Source organism: Myxine glutinosa, chromosome 11 (assembly GCF_964187855.1).
Source record: "Myxine glutinosa chromosome 11, kmMyxGlut1.1, whole genome shotgun sequence".
Lineage (NCBI taxonomy): Eukaryota > Metazoa > Chordata > Myxini > Myxiniformes > Myxinidae > Myxine > Myxine glutinosa.
The window spans coordinates 45322295-45342546 of NC_136271.1; the positions used below are offsets into that span (position 1 = coordinate 45322295).

The 20252-nt window shown below is 41.8% G+C and overlaps 2 protein-coding genes across 2 annotated transcripts in view; one reads left to right on the forward strand and one right to left on the reverse strand.

Annotated features, from left to right (window-relative positions):
* The window catches only part of KNL1 (kinetochore scaffold 1), a 225701-nt gene extending 221249 nt beyond the window's left edge, over window positions 1-4452 (reverse strand). The window contains exon 1 of the mRNA XM_078786619.1: window positions 4320-4452. The gene's annotated coding sequence lies outside the window, so the exon portion shown is untranslated. The remainder of the gene's footprint in view (window positions 1-4319) is intronic.
* DLST (dihydrolipoamide S-succinyltransferase) overlaps window positions 1-20252 on the forward strand; it is a 68359-nt gene that overhangs the window by 2422 nt on the left and 45685 nt on the right. The window contains exons 2-9 of the mRNA XM_068130586.2: window positions 4615-4796; window positions 8576-8615; window positions 10139-10178; window positions 11292-11344; window positions 11747-11821; window positions 12145-12200; window positions 12305-12413; window positions 14743-14907. Of these exons, the coding sequence (XP_067986687.2) occupies window positions 4704-4796; window positions 8576-8615; window positions 10139-10178; window positions 11292-11344; window positions 11747-11821; window positions 12145-12200; window positions 12305-12413; window positions 14743-14907 (631 nt within the window). The 5' untranslated portion in view covers window positions 4615-4703. The remainder of the gene's footprint in view (window positions 1-4614; window positions 4797-8575; window positions 8616-10138; window positions 10179-11291; window positions 11345-11746; window positions 11822-12144; window positions 12201-12304; window positions 12414-14742; window positions 14908-20252) is intronic.

A 20252-nucleotide genomic window follows, 5' to 3' on the forward strand; every position in this document is an offset into this window, starting at 1 on the left:
GAATTACGCTTTAGAACCTTTTAAAACATTTTAGAATTACCCCTTTAAACTGTTTAGAATTATGCTTTAGAACCCTTTAGAAAGTTTTAGAATTACCCTTTAAAACGTTTTTAAATTACCCCTTTAAACTGTTTAGAATTACGCTTTAGAACCCTTTAGAAAGTTTTAGAATTACCCTTTGAAACGTTTTAAAATTACCCCTTAAAACTGCTTAGAATTATACTTTAGAACCCTTTAGAATGCCACTATAGAACTCTTTAGAACCCTTTAGAATTACACCTTAGAACCCTTTAGAATTACCCTTCAATACGCTTTAGAATTACACTTTAGAACCCTTTAGAATAACCTCTAGAACCCTTTGGAATTACACGTTAGAACTCTTTAGAATTACCCTTGAGAACCCTTTAGAATTACCCTTGAGAACCCTTTATAATTACACTTTACAACTCTTTAGAACCCTTTAGAATTACATTTTAGAACCCTTTAGAATTACCCTTCAATACGCTTTAGAATTACACTTCCTTTAGAATAACCTCTAGAACCCTTTGGAATTACACGTTAGAGCTCTTTAGAATTACCCTTGAGAACCCTTTATAATTACACTTTAAAACCCTTTAGAATACCCTTTAGAACCCCTTAGAATTACCCTTTATAACCCCTTAGAATTCCACTTTATAACCCTTTAGAATACCCTTTAGAATTACACTTTAGCACCCTTTAGAATTACCCTTTAGACCCCTTTAGAATTACACTTTGGAATTAAACGTTGGAACCCTTCAGAATTACCCTTTAGAATACCCCTTAGGACCCTTTAGAATTCCCTTTGGAATTACCCTTTGGACCATTTTCGAATTACACTTTACAGCCTTTTAGAATTACCCTTCAGAACCCTTTATAATTACACTTTAGACCACTTTAGAATTACACTTTGAAATTGCCCTTTATAACTCTTTGAAATTACCTTTTGGAACCCTTTGGAATTACCCTTTAGAATTAAACACTATGTGTATATAAGTGGTCTTCTTCATCTTTAGTTTGACGGACGGGACAGCGGCTTGGCTGCTTAAAAATTCCCGCGATGACCTAGCAGGTCACGTGGGTAATAAAATCGCCATTATTTTTAGGGCGGGGCCAATCTAACGTAAAAGGACTCCGGATTCCCAAAAACCTTCCAGGATATTTTTTTTTTTTAAAGAACAACGGTTAAGTGTTCAGTGAAGCACCTATAAATTAAACCTATAAATTAAACCTATAAATTAAACCAAACATGATTTTCTGTTCCTGTGTCCCTGCTAAACGGTGTACGTGAGATGTTGAGTGAAAGACAGGTAGTCAAGGAAAGCAAAAGGTAATGTCAGACAGTTCAGGTGCACAATGGGGAGAGGTCCGAGTTAACAGTGCAGAGAGCCGAGAGAGGGTCACGACTCACGACTACAAATAGACCTTTCCTCATTGACCTTTAAATTGGTGATTGGTTTCGTAATATGTGAATACGCTTTAGCTTTGGTTTAACGGGGTTTCCCGGCAGGGGTGATGGAGAGCTTAGACTAGAGTCCCTGTATATAGAGAGTTGTGTCAACTCAAATTTGGACGCCATTTTGTGTCTAAGTGTGTCGGATTAGATATACATGTACATTCGCGATATGGGGTGATATATTCTAAACCTGCTAAAAAAAATTTTACTACACATATTTAGTCTTATTATTACATACAGGTGATATTTGTTTTGTCAAAAACTCAGCTATTGCCATGAAAAAGAGCTGTGTGGTGATATTAAAAGTGGTATGGCAATGCATATTACAAGCCAACACTGCATATAAGAGCTAACATTATAAGTAAGACAAACCAATGCTGTCGTTCTCTGAATTTTAATAACTTTTAGAAAGGAGTGTGGGCATATCCAATATTTTTAAAAGGGTGCCGAGAGCAATTCCGGTGTAGGACTTCCAGCCGACATATAGTCTAACACACTTAAAACAAATTCTGTACGTGGTATTGTCATATTTCTGACTTTTTATTATTTTGTTATTTTTTTATTATTTATAATTTTTATTTTATTATTTTTATATATTTTTATATTTATATATTTATATATATTTTTTATATATATTTATATTTTTTATATATTTTATAAAATTATATAATATTTTATATATTTTTTATATAATATATTATATAAACAAATAATTCCAGTAATCTCTGTGTGTATGTATGTATGTATGTATGTATGTATGTATGTATGTCTGTTTGTCTGTGACCGCTGTTTCTCGACAACTACCGGTCCGATATACTTTAAACTTGCCAGGTATATTGCTGGGGACCCGAGGATGTGCCTTTTCAAGGTTTCATATTAATCGGAGAAGTAGTTACCGAGCTATGTCCAAAAAACGATTCAACCAATCAGAGAGCAGCGAGCTATCACGTGTGCCGAACGTGGCGAACAGACTCTGCCTCGGACGGCACATTTGAGAGCGTATTCATTTATTTCACGTTGGCAAACTATGTTGGCGTTCAACTATGTTTTAAAACTAATTAAAACTAATTTGCGATTCATCGTAACTGCGATATGCGACCTTCCGGACAGTGAAGACTGCACTTCCGGCAGCCAATCACAGAACGCGTTGTTGCGTAGGCGTGGCCGATGTGAGAGCGAGCCGAGCCGAGCGCGTGCGCCATTACGGTTCGTAATTCGATTTCTTCCGGAGAAAATAATAATTTCTCGATTTCTTATGCGCATTATTTCTCCCAATTCAGTCAGAGCGAAGGGCGGAAGCGAAGAGCGTTGTTTTTTTTGTTTACGGGCGTACGGGCGGGGTAGAGCGTACGGGTAGCGTTTTTTTTTTTTTTTTGGCAAGGAACGGGCACCCACGTACGGGCATGCCCTAGTATATAATAATATATATAATATATATAATAATATATATAATAATATATATTATATATATATATATATATATATATATATATTATATATTATTATATAATTATATATTATATATAATATATATATATATATATAATTATATTATATATCTATCTATAATTCCAGTAATCTCTGTGTGTATGTGTGTGTGTCTGTGTGTGTGTGTGTGTGTTTGTCTGTGACCGCTGTTTCTCGACAACCACGGGTCCGATATACTTGAAACTTGCCAGGTATATTGCTGGGGACCCGAGGATGTGCCTTTTCAAGGTTTGAAATTAATCGGACAAGTGGTTCCCAAGGTATGGTCACCGTACTCGCAAGCCGTTCGCTTTGGCTTTGCGAATGGACCAAACCATTTCATGTAAATAGAGGGGGGGGGGGTGGGGGGGGGGTTCTACTGTACTCGCAAGCCGTTCGCTTTGGCTTTGCGAATGGACCAAACCATTTCATGTAAATAGAGGGGGGGGTTCTGTGGTCGTTACTGCCACGTGGTTTCAAAGTTTTTTTTTGTTGTTGTTGTTTGCACGCATGTTTTTTTGCACCCACGTACGGGCACGCCCTAGTAATTATAATTATAATTATATTATAATTATATTATAATATTATTATATATTATAATATAATATATAATATATATATAATATAATATATAATATATAATATATATAATATATATATAATATATATTATATTATAATTATATATATATAATTATATATTATATATATATATATATATAAATATTATATATATATTATTATATTATATATTTTATATATATATATATATATTATATAATAATAATATATATATTATTATATATATAATAATATATATATAATAATATATATAATATATATAATATATATATATTATATATATTATAATAATATATAGAATATATATAATATAAATATAATATATTTTATAATATATTATTTTATATAATATATATTTATATTTATATTTATATTTATATATATTTATATATTTTTATATATATATATTTCTGACTTTATTATTTTTATTATTATTCTGACATTTCTTTTCCATATTTCTGACTTTATCACTTGGAAATCTATACATCTTATATTTCCCAGATTGGTTTGAACAACCAAAAGCAGAACAACCAGTCATTTTGTTTGGCAATAAACAACATTCCCGTACCAAGCTGACGTTCACGCACGGTGAAGTTAGACACAAAATGGCGCCACGAAATCACGTGACCAGAAATCTCGGGTCAGCGCATGGCGCAACTCTCTTTATACAGGGACTCTAGCTTAGACCGTTGCGGAAAATTGACTCCAAATCCGAACATCTCGGACGTCCTTTCTTTCACTCTAAAATTATAAAATAACTTTTTGGATAATAAAATACAATGTAATTTTGCATTTACCGCCATCTTGTGAAAAAGACAACTCTCCCCGCATTTGATCGCAATTTTTACGTCACGATTCGATGCTGTGACGAACGTCGTGGCCCTTGAGTCTTGACGCGCCCGGCGAGTGACGTCATGCGATCCGGGACGTACCAATCAAAACGACTGCACTTTTTGGGGTTCGAATGACGAAAAACCCGCTTTAAAACCTAAAGCTGAAAGCAGTTTTAAATAAAATTAGCAATCGTAAAAATCAATTTAAATAATCTTCTTGTGCATTTGACATCATTTTAATTGCATAATTTCCTGTCAGACGTGACCTTGTGTCCTTGGGTAAATCGAGCCTTGTGCGAGCTTTGGTTGGTCCCAGCGGGCGCCCACAGCGTTCGGTTTGTCTTCGCCATGTTCGCTGGTTCGTGCCGCCGATTACCCAGGACTCTGGCCTTGTTCTGCCCCTCTCGGAGCTCGTCCGGATTAGGCTGCAGTGCAAGAACGGTGGGTACTGCGGTAGATAACGCCATACTGTGTGAAGGTGGGGCGGGTGATACTGATAGTGATAGTGATAGTGATAGTGAAAGTGATAGATCGTGCATGGCGAGTCCTTTGGTCGTGTCCTGTATCGAAATTTCACTCCAACTCGTGAGGAACCTTTTATGTGATATTCCCGGAATTGTGTGTGTGTGTGTGTGTGTGTGTGTGTGTGTGTGTGTGTGTGTGTGTGTGTGTGTGTGTGTGTGTGTGTGTGTGTGTGTGTGTGTGTGTGTGTGTGTGTGTGTGTGTGTGTGTGTGTGTGTGTGTGTGTGTGTGTGTGTGTGTGTGTGTGTGTATATATATATATGTATGTATATAAATAAAAGTTCAAAACACCTGGTCACAAGTGTGCCGCACTGACCGGTCCTCATTCGAGGTCCTCAGCATCATCCCGTTTCGGCCCTTCAACCTCGATATGGTCAGCTAAGGTGGGCCAGCAGGGGCACGTACACATCCACATGCAGCAACTGCATCTGGATGTGTACATACCCCCACCCCCAGCCAGTGCGAACAACAACAACAACAACAACAACAACAACAACAATAACACCTCCACATCCAGAATCCACAGCACCAAACAAACATGGTGGAACACTCAAACACCCACCTTTACCCTTCACCACTCACCAACAAAACACACTCGATCATTCATACATATATATATATATATATATATATATATATACATACATAGTCATACATACATACATACATACTGGTACTACCTAACAACGGTCTTCCGAGAAGGTCGTGACTCCCCAGTCATCCTCAGATAATTGGCACATAACCTGATGGCCTCGAGGACAAACTGTGGCGGTGGTATGGCTGGATTTGGAGAATGCATATGGGTCAGTGCCGCATGCCTTGATCAGGTCAGGTATGCCATGGATTTATTTTGGGTGCCACAGAGATTTAGGGATTTTTTGATGGCATATTATGATCAGTTTTGGATGCGGTTTGCGACACAGTCCTATGTAACAGAGTGGCAGAAGTTGGAAGTGGGGATCCCGATGGGATGTACCATCTCCCCGATTTTGTTTGTGCTGGTTATGGAGTTGTTGATACGTGCGGTGAGTGGACATGGGAAAGAAGTGGAGCTAGCCCCTGGTCAGAGGTTGCCAGCAATGTTTGCTTTCATGGATGACCTGACAGTTGTCCAACAGTCCGCTGATGCAGCAGTAGAGGTACTGGGACGACTGGAAAGGTTGATGCGGTGGGCAAGAATGGGATTTAAAGCAAGAAAGTCGAGGAGTGTGATAGTGATACGAGGAGTGGTGGAATAACATGCACAGGTTTGAGCTCGGAGGGGAGGTGGTTCCATCATTGGTAGAGGCCCCTGTGAAGAGTTTGGGAAGATGGTATACAGTGGAGCTGAATGATGTGGGAAGAGTGGAGGAGGTCAGAAACAAGCTTTTGAGATGTTTGAAGAGGATTGATGGATGTGGTTTGCCAGGTAAGTTGAAGGTATGGTGTTTGAAGTTTGGGTTGATGCCACGAGTATTGTGGCCATTGATGATGTATGATATTGCAATTGGGCATGTAGGGAGGATGGAGGTTGTGGTGAGTGGGTTTGTGAGGAGGTGGTTGGGAGTGCCACGCTGTTTGACGAACATTGCCTTTTATGGTCAGGGTGGAAAACTCCAGTTTCACTTGACATCATTAACCGAGGAGTTTAAGGTGGTGAGGGTGCGGGAGTTCATGATGTTGCGGGATTCAAGTGATGCAGTGGTAAAGAATGCTCTCCCAGAGAAGAAGGGAAGTTGGAAGTGGAATGCAAGAGCAGAGGTGGATGAGATGGAGGAGCGGTTGCAACAGGAGGAGGTCATGGGGATAGTACAGCATGGGAAGCATGGCTTGGGGTGGATGGAGCATGAGCGATGGGGAAAGGCATGTGTGAAAGAGGAGGAAGATGGTTGAGAGGGAGTTGAGAAGAAAGGAAGAGGAGGGGAGATATATGAAAGCAGTCGGTCAGGCACAGCAAGGTGCTTGGACTAAGTGGGAAGGTGTGCGGGTGAGGATATTGAAGTGGCAAGAGATTTGGAGGATGGAGCCAATATTGTTGAATTTCCTGTTGCGGGCAATGTATGATGTGCTTCCGTCACCAGTAAACTTGAGATTGTGGGGGTTGTTGCAGGAGGAGAGATGTTATTTGTGTGGAGTTGTGGGAACGGTGCAGCATGCACTGAGTGCATGCTCAGTAGCATTGGCAGCAGGAAGATACAGGTGGCGACATGATCAGGTGCTGGCGGTGGTGGTGCAGATGGTGCAACAAGAGGTGCTGAGATCGAGAGAGAGAAGAGTGGAGAAGGAGACTGATGGGGGAGAGGTGTGGTTTGTCAAAGAGGGCCAAGTGGTAAGAGGTGGAAAGAGGAGGAGGTGGAAAGCAAGAGGGCTGTCAGATGCTTGTGATTGGCAAGTGGTGGCAGACCTAAAGCCACAATTGGTATTCCCAGAGGAGATCTGTGTGACAAGGTTGCGGCCTGACATTGTCATTTGGTCAAGTGCAACAAGACAGGTCATCTTAGGGGAGTTGTCGGTACCTTGGGAAGAGAACATGGAGGAGGTGCACGAGAGGAAGAGAGGAAAGTACAGTGAGCTGGAGGCAGAGTGCCGAGAGAAGGGTTGGTGCGTTTCGTGTCAGCCATTTGAGGTGGGGTGTAGAGGGTATATTGGCAAATCCTTTTCTGCATTTCTTGCTAGGCTGGGAGTGTGTGGGACAGAAAGAAGGAGGATGTGTGACAAGGTGGCCCAGGTTGCCTTAAAAGGCTCATTTTGGATATGGAGGAAGTTTATGGAGGCACGTCGAATGGTGTAGGTTGGTTGTGTGTGTGTGTGTGTGCGTGCGTGTGTGTGTGTTTTTTTGTTTTGTTACCATTATTACTTCTTATTTTGTGTATATGAGTGAGTGGGTGAGGGTGTGTGTTTTTGCATGAATTAATTTTTGCATGAGTGTGTGTTTTTGTGTGTTGAGTGGTGTATGATGTAAGTGTAGGTGGTTGTTTGGTTGGTGTTCTGTATGTATGTGTGTGTATGGGTGTGTATGGGTGTGTATGTGTGTGTATGAATGATCTGGTGTGTTTTGTTGGTGAGTGGTGAAGGGTATAAAGGTGGGTGATTGAGTGTTCCACCATGTTTGTTTGGTGCTGTGGATTCTGGATGTGGAGGTGTTGTTGTTGTTGTTCGCACTGGCTGGGGGTTGGGGTATGTACGCATCCAGATGCAGTTGCTGCATGTGGATGTGTATGTGCCCCTGCTGGCCCACCTTAGCTGACCGTATCGAGGTTGAAGGGCCGAAACGGGATGATGCTGAGGACCTCGACTGAGGACCCGGTCAGTGCGGCACACTTGTGACCAGGTGTGTTTTGAACTTATGTACATATATATATATATATACATACATACAGTCATACATACATACATACATACTGGTACTACCTAACAACGGTCTTCCGAGAAGGTCGTGACTCCCCAGTCATCCTGAGATAATTGGCACATAACCTGATGGCCTCGAGGACAAACTGCCATTGGGCTGGAGCACATAGAGGTAGAGGGGTGTACCAGCAAGTTGTGCACCTCTTTCTTTCTTCCTGTGGATGTGGTGGGCACTTTTTGGGTGTGGGCACTTGGGTGTGCTCTTATGCTTCGTTTAATCCAATGCTGTGTACAGATAAGAGTGTCTGATCTTCAAGGATACGTGTACATGTTAACGCACTCATGTCGGGGTTTTTGTGTTTGTTCTGCAGGTTAATCGAACAGGATTTTTTCTTCACGTTTCTACACCTGGTAGGTATCGAACATATATATACACACACATACAGGTACACACCTGACAAAGATTCAGAGGAGACTGGCTCCAGTATAGTTAGCCGAACCTGGTGGCTCCTGGGAAGTTGAGCGACACGTGTGAACTGCACGGCCCCCTTTGGCTGGCAAATAATTTAGGACAAAATGGGCATTGCACAGCTCCCTGTTGCTCGGTGATGGGTTTTTTTGGGGGTTGCGCAAGGCACTTGTGTCTCTTCATGTCACTTTCTCTCCTGAAGGTTCACAGGCAGATTTGACACTGAATTTGCTTTAACATCTGGTCAGCTGTCGCTGTTGTCCACTGAGATCTCGCTCTGGGACTGTTTGATACGTGGAAAGCCACCTTGCTTTTGATGTTGTTGCCTCGTCATCCCACTTGTCCTCTGGTATCTCTACATTCCTTCGGATCACATCCCTCCACATTTTCCGTGGGTGAGGCTGGGGCAGCCAACCAAACGAGCTCATCTTTGGGAATGTGTGGTTAAGCATGCGGTCCAAATGACCCAACTACTCCAGGTGGTGGCCTCCTTTTGGTGGCTATTGTATCTAGATCTCCCCAATGTTGGCTTACTTGCTGTGATTATGTGTTGGAACCAATGCACTTGGTCAGAAATTCCAAATATGATGCGTATGCATCTGTGTTGGAAGGACCTCAGTCTCTTGAGGTATTTCCGAAGGGGAATCCTACACTCCGCCCCGTATAGAAGCACTGATGGAACACATGCTTGGTACACTTTGCGTTTGGATTTTATGCTCAGGTGCTTGTCCATAAAGACTGCTTTGTGTAAGGCTTCATAAACTTTGGATGCCTGTGTGAATCATTTGTCAATGTCGGGATCCATTCTTCCTGACGGTGCAATCACAGATCCAAGATGGGGAAACTCACTCACAGGTTCATGCCGTTCACAGTCATGGGAGCTTTGTCTTTCTTGGTGACTTCTCTCTCAGTTACTATCAGTTTAGTTTTGCGGATAAAAAAAAGAACCACCTTTAGAGGCCATTTTTCCTTGCAGAGCAGGGGTTGGCCTTTTTTGAAGCAATGTTTTACGGCCAGATGCCCTTCCTGCCGCCAACCCTGTTAGTCGCCTCTTGCGACACACAGGGAATTACCAGTGAACTGGTACTCAATTTGCCGACCTCGGAAGGATGACAGGCTGAGTCAACCCCCCTGGTGTTAATTCAGCGATCGACCGGGATTCAAACCCAGGATCCTCAGATCCCAAGCCGGCACCCTAACCGCTAAGCCAACACCAGGCCAGTGACTATCACAAGTTGTCTAATTTAACTATCACAAGGAGCTGATATTTTAGTTGCTTGTTTTCTCTACCCGCACATTGCTGAATGGAACAGGAGATGATATTCCTAACGGTGCGTTGTCGTGCGTTGTCAGTCAGTGGGCGAGTGAATTCATGCTGGTTTTAAGATCTGCAATCGATATACCCTGGTGAGGTTGTGTTTTGCTCAGTGCTCAGTCTTGTTTTCTTCCTGTTTTGTTTTAACAGCATCCACAAGAAATGCTTGGAACCACCCCACAGCTTCCAGGTGAGTGTGGTATATTGTTGCTTTGTTGTTTCCTAAATGTTTACCCACAGCAAGAGTGTCAAAAGGGTATTGTTGGGGTGGAGGGAGCGAAATCGGGGGACAGAGTGAGTCAGGGGGTTGAGATCAATAATTAACGAAATTCCATAGTTTGGGAACTTTGAGTCATTTAATGAATGTAGAAAGCGGTGTTTGTTAATAATCCATTAATTGTTTTATGAGCAGTGTATTTGACATGTTTGGATATTCCAAATACTTCTCAAGCGGCAAGTGGTGCTCGGACTATTTTGTGCAAACATTCGGATTTTGTAACGTCCTTAACCTGGCAGGGACATGGAAAACTTTTAAATAATTTGTGGCCTTTTAACTCTTTCTGACTATAATTGCTGTTAATTTTGCCAGTTGAAGGATATATATATTTCCCCCAAATAATCTTCATGGTTGAACTGACCACACTTGCAAAATGAAACAAGCGTTACGCCTAGGTCCCCCGTCGGTGAAGTGATGCGAGTTGACAAAGTGGAAGACGCAAGGCGGCCATCTTGGATTTTGACGTGGCGACCCAATTTTCAATAGCGTTCTTCCTTATGCCGAGATACACCCACACACCAGAATAGAAGTTGGTACTTCGCTTATTTTTCAAGATATTCCGCTCACAAGGTTCAGACATACATGGCGGTGGCCATCTTGGATTTTGACGTGGCGACCCAATTTTCAATAGCGTTCTTCCTTATGCCTAGATACACCCACACACCAGATTAGAAGTTGGTACTTCGCTTATTTTTCAAGATATTCTGCTCACAAGGTTCAGACATACATGGCGTCAGACATACATGGCGGCGGCCATCTTGGATTTTGACGTGGGTTGCACCCTCACACCAAATTAGAATTCGGTCCTTCGCTTTCACACGGACGCACGCACGGACGCACGCAAGCACACACGGACGGAGGGGAAAACCATAGTCCCCCTTTCGCTCCGTGGTGCGACGGGGGACAATAAAAAATTCCATTCAGCACGGTTTTCCTCCTTGTGGAGCGTTCTCAGCACGTATCTGCTTGATTCCATCCTGTGTGTGTCTAAATTGCATCGACATGGTATTTTTCTTTCTTTCACAGTCAGCATGCTCCGGGTTGGCTTGTTCAACGGCTGCATACCTCATCCGTGTTGCGTAAGTGTGTATTGCCTGTGAGTCGAGCCGCTATGGAACCTGCACGGTCGAGCAGATCTTGCATTGGCATCCACATCAATTCTCACAGTCTTGGACCCATTCACATCGCACCAGCTTCCAGCAAAATCCCGGCATTTCTCCACCAGTTTGCTGCCGTCACTTTGATGTGAATGGTAGCTAACTAACAGCAATGCCGGCATTGTATGCAATTGCAATGCATTGGGCAATGCCGGCATTCTTGGTGTGAGGATGTATTTGGTTTATTTTGGTGTTTTAATCACACTGTGGGTTTTGGCAACTGCACTTCCTGAATGACTCTGTTTTGTGTCTCACCAATATTGTGCTGTATGCGGTGTTGATCACCAAGTCTTGCACGTAACCTGCTCGTCTTGACTTCTTTAGGAGAGGAGATCCGGGTCGTGAATGCTCCAGCCTTTGCTGAATCTGTTACAGAGGGTGATGTAAGGTGGGAGAAAGGTGAGTAAGGGGTATGAGGGTATGGGTATGCAATCATTCAGACTTATTTCGGTCTAAGGTGTGCAGGACGTAATTATGGTGGTTAATAGGAGTGGGGAAAAAGAACGACATTTGCAGTGAATGAAATGTAAAGCTTGAGTTTCTAGCACAATGATGCAAAGTTTCTGAGTTTAAACTTTAACCTACGTCTGGGGTAAGGATATGAACACATTGAATCTGTCTGTTGTTAAACTTCCAAAGATGTCTCCTCTCCAATGAAATACGAGCATAGATATCGTTCCCTTTTTGAAGGCTTTTGCCGTTGTTATTTCCTCTTCGCACAGCGGTCGGTGATGTCGTGAAAGAAGACGAGGTTGTGTGCGAAATCGAGACGGACAAGGTCGATTAATTTTTTCTTTTGATTTTATCAGATCAATTGAAGTATAACAAATGACTTTGCTGTTCCAATGCTGAATCGTTGTTTCCTCCTTTCATTCCACCCAGACCTCCATCCAAGTCCCTGCACCTGCTGCTGGAATTCTGGCTGAGTTCCTAATTCCAGATGGAGGAAAAGTGGAGACGGGCGTCGCTCTTTTCAAACTTCAGCTCTCTGGTAGTCGTGTTCAGCCACCGTGATCAGTCGCTTATTTCCTGTAAAAGGTTTCACGGTCTATGCGATGCGGTCTTGCCCTGCCGAGAAAAGTGGTTACTTTATAATCAGTGATCACTTGATGGGTCATTGTTTTTATTTTTATTTATTTGTCTTCCATTGACACCTTATTATGCCTTACATACATTTTGCTACCTCGGAGACATGCTGAATGGAGAAGGTGGATCAGACTCGGCAACGGTTGCTCGAGTGAGATGTGCATGGAAGAAGTTTCGGGAATTGAGTGGCGTGCTGATGATGAGGGGAGTGTCGTTGAAGCTGAAGGGAAAGGTGTATGCTGCATGTGTGAGAAGTGTTATGATTTATGGGAGCGAGACATGGGTAATGCAACGGTAATGCAAGAGCAGCAACGAAGGTTGGAAAGGGTGGAAATGCGAATGGTTCGACGGATGTGTGGAGTATCGTTGAGAGAGAGGAAGACAAATGATGAATTGCGAAAGATGATGGGAATAGAGCCTGTGATTGATGCTGTGAAGAGGAACAGGTTGAGATGGTTTGGTCATGTGTTGAGGAAGGATGAAAGTGACTGGTTGAGAAGAGTGATGGAAATGAATGTAGAAGGAAGTAGAAGACTGGGAAGACCGAGAAAGACTTGGCTAAAGATGGTGGAAGAAGAAATGCGGGCAAGGGGTTTAACAAGGAGAGATGCAGAAAATAGGGCAAAATGGAGAAGATTGTCATGGGGACCGCAAGGCTAACCCCCGCTCTAGCAGGGAAAATGGCCTTTAAAATGCATGTTGTTGTTGTTTGTTGACACCTTGTTATGCCTGGCGTTGGCTTAGCGGTTAGGGTGCCGGCTTGGGATCCTAGGATCCTGGGTTCGAATCCCGGTCGATCGCTGAATTAATGCCAGGGGGGTTGACTCAGCCTGTCATCCTTCCGAGGTCGGCAAATTGAGTACCAGCTTGCTGGGATGAATGATCACGGTGTGTACCCCGGTTTAGAATAGGTGCACCGTATCCCTGCGCATCGCAAGAGCGTGACCAAGGGTTGGCGTCAGGAAGGGCATCCGGCCATAAAAACATTTCCTCAAACAGGGAACCATGATTGTCATGGGGCCCGCAAGGCGAACCCCCGCTCCAGCGGGGAAAAATGGCCTTTAAAACGATCATTCATTGACACGTATATGTTTCATTTGTTATTGGATGTCCACCAAAGAGATGCTTTCTCTTTCACCCCAAACTGATGAACATTTTTTACAAAGATGAGGGTGTACGTAAGAGATGTGATACACATGCCTTGAAGGATGTTCATGTAGTATCGAGTGCAGTACTACATAAGTTTCCCCTTTCGGAGCCCTTTTAGAATGAGGCAAATTAATTTTGATAACCTGCTTTTTTTTCTTCCCATCTAAAATTTGTGGAAAGACCTCAAGCTTCAAATTAATCGGTCACAAAATTATTGTTCTTTATAAGATGGAGAATGTTATTGCCATTTGCTAAAAGCACATTCATTGTGATTTGATGAACATGTGAACTTCAAAGTCATCCATCCATGTTTTGATTTTTGCATTTCCAAGCATAACAAAGACGATCAGACTTCCCACTACATCATCACATTGGGTTGCATTCTCGACACATTCATCCAGGCCAGCATCTTAAATACAGTATCTATATTGGCGATACCGCTCTCCCTCTTCTTCTTCCTCTCCATCGCCCTCCCCCTCTCACTCCCGCTAGCTGCTTCAAAAATGTAGGTATTCTTTCAATGTCCAAAGACTCTAGGAACGGCTTGTACACACATAGTACAAAGAGGAACAGTCATCGGGAGATAATGGGACAAATTAACACACTATGCAGGATTTGAACCTGAGATCGTAGCATCATTGGTGGAGTCCTTAAGTGGGAACACTAAATTTGGAATATTTGGAATTATTTGGAATATTGGATCAGATGGTAAGTGATGTTGTGATGTTTAACCCTGGTGTTGGGCTAGCGGCTAGGGTGCCGGCTTAGGATCCTAGGATCCTGGGTTCGAATCCCGGGCGATCGCTGAATTAACGCCAGGGGGGTTGACTCAGCCTGTCATCCTTCCAAGGTTGGCTAATTGAGTACCAGTTCACTGGTAATTCCCTGTTTGTCGTTAAAGGCGGCAAAAAGGGTTGGCGTCAGGAAGGGCATCCGGCCGTAAAACATTGCTTCAAAAAGGGGACCGAAAAACAACAACAACCACGGTTCCCGAAAAAGGCCAACCCCCGCTTTGCGGGGAAAAATGGCCTCTAAAGGTGGTTATTTATATTTTTATGGTAAGTGATGTTATTGTTATCATTTAGATGCTGCTGCGGCACAGGATGCAGGTGGTCCGGTTAGTAAGCCGGCTCCGGCTCCGACTCCGACTCCTTCACAACCTCCACCTCCTCCTCCAGTGGCCGATGAAATTCCCAGCACAATGCCTCCGGTCCCACCTATCCCAACCAAACCTATGCATGTGAGCCCAGGTGGGAATTTGCTTACAGCTTTTTTGTTTGTTTTGTAGGCTTTGTTTGTTTGATTTTGTATGCAAAATCTAGGCTCGGAGAAGAGTGAGGCAATTGAGGATATAAGGGTCACATCGTCATTCGTGGAATGGGGAAACAGGCATACTGTCGTAGCCATAAATATTGGCACCCTTTCACTTTTTTCAAATAATGCACCATTTCTTCCAGAAAATTGTTGAAATAAAAAAATATTTTGGTATCCACATTTGTATTTCTTTGGTTTGCAGTGGAACAAAACAAAAAAGCTGAAAAAACTACGAAATCTTAGCTTATTCCACACAGAAATCATAAAATGGCCTGGACAATATTATTGGCACCTTTTAGAAGTTGTTAGAAATAACGACATTTCAAGCAGGTGATTCTCCTTTACTTTGGAATTGAACTCACCTATGGTGAGTTGCAGGTGCTTGCAATATAAAAATTCAACCAGTTTGAATAGAGAAAAGGAGTCATTCTGCTGTTTTGTGTCGCTGCGTATACCACAATGAGCATGGAGAAAAGAAAGAAAACCAAAGAATTGTCTGAGGAGGTCAGACACAAGATTGTAGCCAAGCATGGACAATCTCAAGGCTACAAGTCTATCTCCAGAGACCTTGATGTTCCTGTGTCTACCGTACGCAATGTTATCAGGAAATTTAAGGCCCATGTACTGTAGCCAACCTCCCTGGACATGGCCGCAAGAGAAAACTTGATCGAAGATTGCAGTGAAGGATTGTTCGAATGGTGGAGAAAGCACCTCAATCAGCTGCCAAACAGATTCAAGCTGACCTTCAGATACAATGGATGACATTTTCAACTCGCACCATTTGTCGCCAACTCAATGAAAGGGGGGTTCCATGGAAGGAGACCCAGGAAGACCTCACTGCTGAGAGAGAGACAGAAGAAAGTCCGACTGGAGTTTGCCAAAACACTGCCTACCGACAGGAATGTATAGCAAGCCAAAATCCTTCTGGGAGAATGTCCTTTGGACAGATGAGACCAAATTAAAGCTTTTTGTAAAGCACATCATCTCTATGTTTACAGAAAACAAAAGAAGCCTTCAAAGAAAAGAACACCTTCCCTATAGTCAAACATTGAGGAAGTTAGTTCAGTGATGTTTTGGGGTTGCTGTGCTGCCTCTGGCACTGGGTGACTTGAATGTGTGCATGGCATCATGAAATCAGGAGATTACCAAGGCATTTTGGAGAGCAATGTTCAACCCAGTGTCAGAAAGCTGGATCTCCGTCGAAGTTCATGGGTCTTGCAGCAGAACAATGACACCAAACACACTTCAAAAATCACCCAGGAATGGTTCAAGACAAAACGCTGGACTGTTCTGAAGTGGCCAGCAATGATTCCAGATCTAAATCCCATTGAACACCTGTGGGGAGATCTGAAAACAGCAGTTGGGAGAAGGCACCCTTCAAATCTGGGAGAACTGGAGCAGTTTGTACAAGAAGAGTAGGCCAACCTGCCAGTAGAGGGGTGTAGGAAGCTCATTCGTGGCTATAGGAAGTGCTTGACTGCAGTTATTTTGTCCAAAGGCCTTGCTACCAAATATTAAGTCTTGGTTGTTGTCAGGGAATTTGTAGTGGGGGACTCACAGGACTCCAATGACCGGACACAGGTTACAAAAGGTCTAGTTTATTAAACTGTATTCACTTCATCCAATTACCAAAATGATACCGCATAATATAATGGATCAGGTTAACTCTTTTCGCTGGTCCTTCTCGTTCATCCGACACTCCCGTTCGGTCAGCGCTTCACGTAGCAAGTACTCTCGACTCCAGCCGCAGCTCCCGCTTATATGGACCAACTCGACTTAATCCTCTGTCCGCTGAACTCGTAATCTCTTCTCCGCTGACGTTACTGGTCGCCTTCCTGGCGCCAGCTAGCCCCCCCTGTTGTGAGTTCCATTTATCAAACAATAGGGGGGTGCTCCAGCCTGGGGCTGTGACCAGGTGTTTCAAGAGATTATCATGTTCGTGCACATTCCTAACTCATTTACAAACTCGTCCTTCACAGAGTTTGCATGTAAAATGTATTTGCTTTGTTACCAGGTTAATTAATAAGTTACCAGTGCCAATTAATAAGTTACGCTGAGTTACACTTCCACAATTCCCTCATCTTTTTGTTTTTTGTTTATATTAACCATTAATCTAAACATCAATATAAGTAAATAATCAATCACTACAAGTAAACATCATTACAAGTATAAGTAAATAATCAATCACTACAAGTAAACATCATTACAAGTATAAGTAAATAATCAATCACTTTGGTAATCAAATTCCCTTGGGCATACACCGTCATCCTGCAAGAATCACAAAACATTTCGTTGGTCATTGACTCCTTCCATATCGTTCAATCTATTGCATTTGCATCACAAATATATTTTCAAAACAACACTTCACCATCACCAAGATACAACAATTTCACTTCATTTTCAAGTTTTGTAAAGCATCTGCACCATCTGGCAAAAAACGTTTTCCTCCACACAAATGTTGACTTTGTTTGAAAGGAAGGGCTGATCACTTGTGTTTGAATCCTGGTATGAAACATTTTCTCCTAATGTCTTCATAGCTCCTGCACTACTTCGTGTAGGATTTCGCTGTTGTGGTAACATTGCGGAGTCATAGGCTGACCCTGCTCTCCTTGTAGCATTCTTGCCACTTTTTGCTGTAAACCATAGTAATTCCTGAACACGGCCTTCACCCAGTTGTAGTCGACTTGCCTCCTCCCTCATTGTGAGTGGGCAGCAAGTATTGGTGTGACGTTGATTGGCCAGCAAGATGTGGAACAGGGATGCCGGATGCATCCACAATGATGTTGGGACCATGGTGTTCAGGTCATTCATGGTCCTTACCAGGAGCAACCAGCAGAATCGTGCACAGCTGTTGTGACAAGGGCACAGCCGTTTTTTGCAGCTCCATGCTGGTTCCCCGGACGTTGGTGAAGTAATAACATATGTCCCCGCATTTCACAGAGGTTGCAGGTAAAATGTCGTTGTCCTGCAACTTCTGATGTGGTGAATGTTCGAAGCCTTCGAACAAGAGTAAGTGATCGCCTTTCTTTCATATGTTGCAGTGTGATCCAGGCAAATGGTCACATAAATTTCCTTGGTGAAGGTAAGCATTCATCTCCAAGTTACACGGGAGAATGTCTTCATCATTCTTTGAGAAAGAGGGTGTATGCCACGATTAACTTCATTTTTTAGCCACAAATTTTCTTTCTCGACCTTCTTCCCAATTCCGTTAGCAATCCCTCCAAACTGTGATCTCGTCTTATCCTTATGCTCAGTCACATCTGAATCTGCTTTCCGCACACACTGGATCAGATAGGGTACATCTTACCATGAAATCAGCATAATCATGTATATCTTCCGACAGTTTCACATTCAACAATTTGTTGTTTTTTCCTTAACACAAACGTTATATTCATTTATATGCGTCACACAAATAATATTCAATCAGGTATGTATTTTATTACTAATCTAAGAATAGCATTGTATATGATTATAATCACAAACGGGAATATCTAATTCCCAACAACAATTTTCCCAAACCAACAAATTAAGCATAATGTATTATTACCATAATTCCTCTCCACTTTTTCTTTTCCCTCTGTTTTTCTAACAGTGTGTCACTCGTGGTGATATGAGTTCACTGATATTGTAATTGACACAACTCATAACATTGTCGTTATGCCATTATCTTAATTCTACTGTTTATGTCGCCATAAAAGTCTTCCTTTTCTGGTTTCACATTTCTTTCCTCATTTGTCACTTCATGCGTTATCATCGTGTTGTTGGTTACCTTATTCAAACACACCGTCACTAAGGCTTTCAAGCAAGCCACCACTAAAACAATTGCCAATATAACTACTAAACCAACAAACAAGTCTGCTACTCCTTGTATATATTCATACCTATGACATAGTTATATGTCGATGACATTTAACATTATATACCAAACTAACAAGCTTCCTAAAAGGTAAATAAAGAAAATCCCTTAATATGTAACATAATCAGATTATTTGTCTTGCCCTGATCCCCCTATCTCCCGGGGTTGAACTCAATCCCCTGATCATGAGTGTAGTTGTGATACATTTTTCACTCATGTTGTATTAATATCAGCAGGTAATTGTATGTCATGTAGGCAAATAAATGTCACTATCCCAAGTAGGAATATCACATGTTGAAAATGTAATGTTTAACAATGCAAGGGGTGTTAAAATGTAATTCAAATGACTGTAAATCACGACTATCATTTATCTACCACTGAATGTTCTGCTGGGCTGCTAGGTGCAGCCTCATTTTCTGTGGGATCGTCCACCTTAGCCCCATGTCCTTGTTTGCAATGAGGGGCATGAATCCAACTTTCTATTTTGGGTCCATATTTTTTTTTTTCTATTCTTATCAATCTCCTATGGTTTATCAATTTGTTCCAAAACACTGCAACCAAAGGTTTTAACCAAAGCTCTACCAAACTATTTCCAATTTGAACTCAAAATGCTAATTAAACAACAATTCAAAGAATTAACTTCAATGGGTCAACAAACTCATTTTATAAACAGATCTAATTTTCCCATCCAATAATTTTCCTTGCCAAATGTCATATTGCAACACTTTAATAAACCTTCGAAAAATGTCTCCCAAATCAATAAATTCCCTTTTTACTTCCCAAATACTCATCTGTAAATTACATATTCAATTACAGTTTTTTCCTATTTGTTCGGCCTAAATGGCCACTGAAGTGGCTGCCAACATGCAGTACCGTTTTTATCTACCAAGCAAGTATTCGTCCGCATAAGATCTCTACCAAAATGTTGTTTGTAAAAACAAATCTGGGATTTCTGATTACATGGATGCACACTCTCAGGACATTTCAGGCTGCTTGTTAACAATCCACTACGATTAATTAATTCCTTTACCCACAATGAAATAATTAGTACAAATTGAGGATATTATCCCTATCACATTCATTTATAGATTCATTATGTTGGATCTAAATTTTCTCCCACTGCTGCAAGGAAGAACAATAGCTCTAATAAGTCTTTGTAATATCTCACTTCATTTACCCAGCATCGAAGAATTTATTTACTATCCATTCCCATCTGTTAACCAGTGACTTTGTTTGAACTCCAAAACTTAATTTGATGAATCCCATGTGTATGGTACCACTTATTGAAACCCCTACTTTTGTAGAAAGTATCCAAGTAAGTGTTTTACTACACCCCCTTAACTGTTGCTCATCCATTTCTATGCACCCAGTGAGTACTACTGACACCAGTATGCCAATATAGGTGTGCGAGATTAACAAATATGT